Here is an 8,185-nt window from a genome sequence, read left to right as displayed (position 1 = left end):
TGCTGCCATTCCTGAGCAAGCTCTGTACTGGTGGTGCCCAGATCCCGCAGCTGAATCAACTTTAGGAGACGGTCCTGGCGCTTGCTGGACTTTCTTGGGTGCCCTGAAGCCTTCTTCACAACAATTAAACCACTCTCCTTGAAGCTCTTGATGATCCGATAAATGGTTGATTTAGGTGCAATCTTACTGGCAGCAATATCCTTGCCTGTGAAGCCCTTTTTGTGCAAAGCAATGATGACGGCACGTGTTTCCTTGCAGGTAACCATGGTTGACAGAGGTAAAACAATGACTCCAAGAACCACCTTCCTTTTGAAGCTTACAGTCTGTTATTCAAACTCAATCAGCATGACAGATTGATCTCCAGCCTTGTCCTCGTCAACACTCACACCTGTGACATGATGTCAGCTGGTCCTTTTGTGGCAGGGCTGAAATGCAGTGGAAATGTTTTTGGCGATTCAGTTCATTTGCATGGAAAAGAGGGACTTTGCAATTAATTGCAATTCATTTGATCACTCTTCTTCTAACATTCTGGAGTATATGCAAATTACCATCATACAAACTGAGGCAGCAGACTTTGTGAAAATTAATATTTGTGCCATTCTCAAAACATTTGGCCACAACTGGACTGTCCTCTTGCTCAGTTGTGCACCGGGGTCTCCCACTCCTCTTTCTATTCTGGTTAGAGACAGTTTGCACTGTTCTGTGAAGGGAGTAGTACGCAGAGCTGTACGAGATCTTCAGTTTCTTGGCAATTTCTTGCATGGAATACCGTCATTTCTCAGAACAAGAATAGACTGACAAGTTTCAGAAGAAAGTTATTTGTTTCTGCCCATTTTGAGCCTGTAATTGAACCCACAAATGCTGATGCTGCAGATACTCAACTAGTCTAAAGAAGGCCAGTTTTATTGCTTCTTTAATCAGAACCGTTTTCAGCTGTGTTAACATAATTGCAAAAGGGTTTTCTAATGATCAGTTAGCCTTTTAAAATGATAAACTTGGATTAGCTAACACAACGTGCCATTGGAACACAGGAGTGATGGTTGCTGATAATGGGCCTCTGTAGATATTCCATTAAAAATCTGCCGTTTCCAGCTACAATAGTCATTTACAACATTAACAATGTCTACACTGTATTTCTGATCAATTTGATGTTATTTTAATGGACAAAAAATAATAGCTTTTCTTTCAAAAACAAGGACATTTCTAAGAGACCCCAAACTTTTGAACGATAGTGTATGTTCCTTACTTTGTCATACTGTCTCCCTCTTTTGTTATTTCTTTCTCTCACTGTTCCCTCTCCCCCTCTCTCTCTAACCCTTTCATCCCCCTCTTTCTCAATCTCCCCCAGGTGTTGAAGAAGATAGGCAGGTACATCCAGGAGCAGAATGAGAAGATCTACGCCCCGCGAGGTCTACTCATCACTGACCCCATTGAGAGGGGCATGAGGGTCGTATCCTTACAGCTACTACTGCTGCTCTGTGTGTGTGTGTGTGAGAGAGAGAGACAGACAAAGAAAAACAAAGACAGAGATGAAGAAAACAATAGACAGAGAGATGAAGAAAACAATATAGACAGAGAGAGGGTGAACAGTACACATGTATGAGATTTAAAGAGGGAGAAAGAGATGGAGCGAGAGAGATGACGAGTCAACAGTACACGTGGGCTCCCAAGAATAAGGATCTTGTACAGTGTGTGTGTATTGGATAGACCCAGACCCTCCATATAGACCCAGACCCTCCATAGAGACCCTCCTTATAGACCCAGACCATCCTTATAGACCCAGACCATCCTTATAGACCCAGACCCTCCATATAGACCCAGACCCTCCATATAGACCCAGACCCTCCTTATAGACCCAGACCCTCCCTATAGACCCAGACCATCCTTATAGACCCAGACCATCCTTATAGACCCATACCCTCCTTATAGACCCAGACCCCGTTATAGACCCTCCCTATAGACCCAGACCCTCCTTATAGACCCAGACCCTCCCTGACCCAGACCCTCCTTATAGACCCAGACCCTCTTTTAGACCCAGACCCTCCTTTTTATAGACCCAGACCCTCCCTATTGAGACCCAGACCCTCCTTATAGACCCAGACCCAGACCCTCCTCCTTATAGACCCAGACCCTCCTATAGACCCAGACCCTTTAGACCCAGACCCACCCTTTAGACCCCCTCCCTATTGACCCCCTATAGACCCAGACCCTCCTTATAGACCCAGACCCTCCTTATAGACCCAGACCCCCCCTTATAGACCCAGACCCTCCTTATAGACCCAGACCCTCCTAGACCCAGACCCTTATAGACCCAGACCCTCCCTATAGACCCAGACCCTCCTTATAGACCCAGACCCCCTATAGACCCAGACCCTCCTTATAGACCCAGACCCTAGACCCTCCTATAGACCCAGACCCTCCTTATAGACCCAGACCCTCCTTATAGACCCAGACCCTCCCTATAGACCCAGACCCTCCTTATAGACCTAGACCCTCCCCAGACCCTCCTTATAGACCCAGACCCTCCTTTTATAGACCCAGACCCTGACCCAGACCCCCTAGACCCAGACCCTCCTTTTAGACCCAGACCCCCTTTTCCCAGATATAGACCCAGACCCTCCCTGACCCGGACCCTCCCTATGACCCAGACCCCCAGACCCCCTCCTTATAGACCCAGACCCTCCTTATAGACCCAGACCCTCCCTATAGACCCAGACCCTCCTTATAGACCCAGACCCTCCTTATAGACCCAGACCCTCCTTATAGACCCAGACCCTCCCTATAGACCCAGACCCTCCCTATAGACCCAGACCCTCCCTATAGACCCAGACCCTCCCTATAGACCCAGACCCTCCTTATAGACCCAGACCCTCCTTATAGACCAGACCCTCCTTATAGACCCAGACCCCCTTATAGACCCCCTTATAGACCCAGACCCTCCTTATAGACCCAGACCCCCTTATAGACCCAGACCCCCATAGACCCAGACCCTTATAGACCCAGACCCTCCTTATAGACCTAGACCCTCCTTATAGACCTAGACCCTCCTTATAGACCCCATATAGACCCAGACCCTCCTTATAGACCCAGACCCTCCTTATAGACCCAGACCCTCCTTATAGACCCAGACCCTCCTTATAGACCCAGACCCTCCTTATAGACCCAGACCCTCCTTATAGACCCAGACCCTCCCTGTAGACCCTCCCTATCGGAGTGTGTTCCTTCCTTTAACCCCATCCTGTCCAGATAGAGATCTCTATCTATGAGGACCGAGGCTCCAGTGGCTCCTGCTCAGGCTCCAGCTCTACGTCCGGCAGCAGTGCTCGGTGACCGGGTACATGTCACCTCCTCGCCACCTCCCCGGTCCCTGGAACGCTACACCCATCCACAGTGTTCGGTGACTGGGTCCACGGCACCTCTACCCCCCTGATCCCTGGAGCTCTACAACCCTGGTCCCTTAGAGAACCACCCCGACAGCAGTGCTTGGTGGGCTGGGTATGCCTCACCTACCGCAACCACAATGGCCCTGACCGTAACAAACTTGAGCTAACCGACCGAACATTAGATCGCAACTGAACCACATGGACCGAAGCAGATCAAGCTGAATCTATCAACGTTGGGAATACTGACAATTTAAAATTGCATTTTGGTTATGTCCCAAATGGCAGCTTTTTCAGGCCCTGGTAAAAAAAGACACTATATAGGGAGCCATTTGGGACACGAGTCCTCCTATAGTGCACTAGTTTGGGGCTCTGGTTAAAAGTAGTGCACTAGCTTGGGGCTCTGGTTAAAAGTAGTGCACTAGTTTGGGGCTCTGGTTAAAAGTAGTGCACTAGTTTGGGGCTCTGGTTAAAAGTAGTGCACTGTGTTTGAAGATAGTAGTGTTCAAGATAGGGACTAGGGTGTAATTTGATATGGAACGATGATGGACTAGTACACACCTACCTACCTGTATTCATTAGTGCACATCGTAGTGAAACATTTGAACCAGGGAAAACAGTTCTTATTGGACACGTTTCAGGTAGTCCCTCTACTGTTTCAGTTGGTTTTCTGCCTTTTGGTGTCTTGTGAATAGGCCCACGACCCAGACACGTACTGTAGGAGATCTAGGGTACTTCCCAAATGGCACCCTATTCCCTATATAGTGCTCTAATTCTGACCTGGGCCCTAGTAGTGCACTATATAGGGAGTAGGGAGCCATTTGGGATGTGGCACTACACAGCTCGGCGGAGATGTAAACCACATGGATGGGCTGATAGTAGCAAACAGATGAATGCAGCTCGTTCCATCCAGAGACATATATATTAGCCTGTATAAATGGCTCAGGTACCATCAACTGGTCAGTGTCATGATGCAGCTTGGTATCAAACACTCCACAACCCAGCTAACCTCTCGTCTTCAGAGCTGAACCACCAGCTCTCCTAGATCATGATTATGCAAATACACAGCTACCTGTATAGACTATGTAGCATCCTTTAACATAGTGTTCTTCAGTCCTGGTGTTTTAGTGCTGGTCTGGAACAAAAGCCTGCACCAGGACCCTGTAATAAAGTCACGAACAATTCTTCCTGCACGCGCACAAACACTCCTTCCTTTTTTGCTACACAAACCCTCCTCCAAAGAACCATAAACTGCCAAAATGTCATTATTTATTGATGTGAAGCGTCTGCCTTTTTATTTTCATCTGGGACATGTTTAGGCAAAAGTAGAGAACTGGAACCTTCATAAAAGTAGAGAACTGGAACCTTCATTAAAGTAGAGAACTGGAACCTTCATTAAAGTAGAGAACTGGAACCTTCATTAAAGTAGAGAACTGGAACCTTCATTAAAGTAGAGAACTGGAACCTTCATTAAAGTAGAGAACTGGAACCTTCATTAAAGTAGAGAACTGGAACCTTCATTAAAGTAGAGAACTGGAACCTTCATTAAAGTAGAGAACTGGAACCTTCATTAAAGTAGAGAACTGGAACCTTCATTATAATGCTTGTTGTTGGTGTTTGATACTCATGATCAGAAGAACTTTAATAAATAACCACTGCTCTTCCATCACTCCATTTTAACATGTCATTATTTTTCACTGTAAAGAAATAACTGGAACACTTCCATGTTATTTCAGTGGACTCATGATCAGAAGAACTGGTTTAGAATTCCATGTTATTTCATCACTGGTTTAATATGTCCATGTTATTTCAGTGGAGTGGGCACACACTGGTTTAGAATTCCATGTTATTTCAGTGGAGTGGGCACACACTGGTTTAGAATTCCATGTTATTTCAGTGGAGTGGGCACACACTGGTTTAGAATTCCATGTTATTTCAGTGGAGTGGGCACACACTGGTTTAGAATTCCATGTTATTTCAGTTGGGCACACACTGGTTTAGAATTCCATGTTATTTCAGTGGAGTGGGCACACACTGGTTTAGAATTCCATGTTATTTCAGTGGAGTGGGCACACACTGGTTTAGAATTCCATGTTATTTCAGTGGAGTGGGCAGACACTGGTTTAGAATTCCATGTTATTTCAGTGGAGTGGGCAGACACTGGTTTAGAATTCCATGTTATTTCAGTGGAGAGGGCACACACTGGTTTAGAATTCCATGTTATTTCAGTGGAGTGGGCACACACTGGTTTAGAATTCCATGTTATTTCAGTGGAGTGGGCAGACACTGGTTTAGAATTCCATGTTATTTCAGTGGAGTGGGCAGACACTGGTTTAGAATTCCATGTTATTTCAGTGGAGAGGGCACACACTGGTTTAGAATTCCATGTTATTTCAGTGGAGTGGGCACACACTGGTTTAGAATTCCATGTTATTTCAGTGGAGTGGGCACACACTGGTTTAGAATTCCATGTTATTTCAGTGGAGTGGGCACACACTGGTTTAGAATTCCATGTTATTTCAGTGGAGAGGGCACACACTGGTTTAGAATTCCATGTTATTTCAGTGGAGTGGGCACACACTGGTTTAGAATTCCATGTTATTTCAGTGGAGTGGGCAGACACTGGTTTAGAATTCCATGTTATTTCAGTGGAGTGGGCAGACACTGGTTTAGAATTCCATGTTATTTCAGTGGAGTGGGCACACACTGGTTTAGAATTCCATGTTATTTCAGTGGAGTGGGCACACACTGGTTTAGAATTCCATGTTATTTCAGTGGAGTGGGCACACACTGGTTTAGAATTCCATGTTATTTCAGTGGAGTGGGCAGACACTGGTTTAGAATTCCATGTTATTTCAGTGGAGAGGGCACACACTGGTTTAGAATTCCATGTTATTTCAGTGGAGTGGGCACACACTGGTTTAGAATTCCATGTTATTTCAGTGGAGTGGGCACACACTGGTTTAGAATTCCATGTTATTTCAGTGGAGTGGGCACACACTGGTTTAGAATTCCATGTTATTTCAGTGGAGTGGGCACACACTGGTTTAGAATTCCATGTTATTTCAGTGGAGTGGGCACACACTGGTTTAGAATTCCATGTTATTTCAGTGGAGTGGGCACACACTGGTTTAGAATTCCATGTTATTTCAGTGGAGTGGGCACACACTGGTTTAGAATTCCATGTTATTTCAGTGGAGTGGGCACACACTGGTTTAGAATTCCATGTTATTTCAGTGGAGTGGGCACACACTGGTTTAGAATTCCATGTTATTTCAGTGGAGTGGGCACACACTGGTTTAGAATTCCATGTTATTTCAGTGGAGTGGGCACACACTGGTTTAGAATTCCATGTTATTTCAGTGGAGAGGGCACACACTGGTTTAGAATTCCATGTTATTTCAGTGGAGTGGGCACACACTGGTTTAGAATTCCATGTTATTTCAGTGGAGAGGGCACACACTGGTTTAGAATTCCATGTTATTTCAGTGGAGTGGGCACACACTGGTTTAGAATTCCATGTTATTTCAGTGGAGTGGGCACACACTGGTTTAGAATTCCATGTTATTTCAGTGGAGTGGGCACACACTGGTTTAGAATTCCATGTTATTTCAGTGGAGTGGGCACACACTGGTTTAGAATTCCATGTTATTTCAGTGGAGTGGGCACACACTGGTTTAGAATTCCATGTTATTTCAGTGGAGTGGGCACACACTGGTTTAGAATTCCATGTTATTTCAGTGGAGAGGGCACACACTGGTTTAGAATTCCATGTTATTTCAGTGGAGAGGGCACACACTGGTTTAGAATTCCATGTTATTTCAGTGGAGAGGGCACACACTGGTTTAGAATTCCATGTTATTTCAGTGGAGTGGGCACACACTGGTTTAGAATTCCATGTTATTTCAGTGGAGAGGGCACACACTGGTTTAGAATTCCATGTTATTTCAGTGGAGTGGGCACACACTGGTTTAGAATTCCATGTTATTTCAGTGGAGTGGGCACACACTGGTTTAGAATTCCATGTTATTTCAGTGGAGTGGGCACACACTGGTTTAGAATTCCATGTTATTTCAGTGGAGAGGGCACACACTGGTTTAGAATTCCATGTTATTTCAGTGGAGAGGGCACACACTGGTTTAGAATTCCATGTTATTTCAGTGGAGTGGGCAACACTGGTTTAGAATTCCATGTTATTTCAGTGGAGTGGGCACACACTGGTTTAGAATTCCATGTTATTTCAGTGGAGTGGGCAACACTGGTTTAGAATTCCATGTTATTTCAGTTGGGCACACACTGGTTTAGAATTCCATGTTATTTCAGTGGATGGGCACACACTGGTTTAGAATTCCATGTTATTTCAGTGGAGTGGGCACACACTGGTTTAGAATTCCATGTTATTTCAGTGGAGTGGGCACACACTGGTTTAGAATTCCATGTTATTTCAGTGGAGTGGGCACACACTGGTTTAGAATTCCATGTTATTTCAGTGGAGTGGGCACACACTGGTTTAGCATGTTATCAAGTGGGCACACACTGGTTTAGAATTCCATGTTATTTCAGTGGAGTGGGCACACACTGGTTTAGAATTCCATGTTATTTCAGTGGAGTGGGCACACACTGGTTTAGAATTCCATGTTATTTCAGTGGAGTGGGCACACACTGGTTTAGAATTCCATGTTATTTCAGTGGAGTGGGCACACACTGGTTTAGAATTCCATGTTATTTCAGTGGAGTGGGCACACAATCCATGTTATTTCAGTGGGAGGCACACACTGGTTTAGAATTCCATGTTATTTCAGTGG

At 45.2% G+C, this 8,185-nt stretch overlaps 1 protein-coding gene across 1 annotated transcript in view; it reads left to right on the top strand.

Annotated features, from left to right (window-relative positions):
- The window catches only part of LOC127932630 (golgin subfamily A member 7B-like), a 9,896-nt gene extending 4,847 nt beyond the window's left edge, over positions 1–5,049 (top strand). The window contains exons 4-5 of the mRNA XM_052528936.1: positions 1,349–1,450; positions 3,247–5,049. Of these exons, the coding sequence (XP_052384896.1) occupies positions 1,349–1,450; positions 3,247–3,330 (186 nt within the window). The 3' untranslated portion in view covers positions 3,331–5,049. The remainder of the gene's footprint in view (positions 1–1,348; positions 1,451–3,246) is intronic.
- Positions 5,050–8,185: the final 3,136 nt, after the last annotated feature.

This window comes from Oncorhynchus keta, chromosome 10 (genome assembly GCF_023373465.1).
Source record: "Oncorhynchus keta strain PuntledgeMale-10-30-2019 chromosome 10, Oket_V2, whole genome shotgun sequence".
NCBI lineage: Eukaryota > Metazoa > Chordata > Actinopteri > Salmoniformes > Salmonidae > Oncorhynchus > Oncorhynchus keta.
The sequence above is the reverse complement of the archived record's forward strand: the minus strand, read 5'-3'. Positions and strand labels throughout refer to the sequence as shown.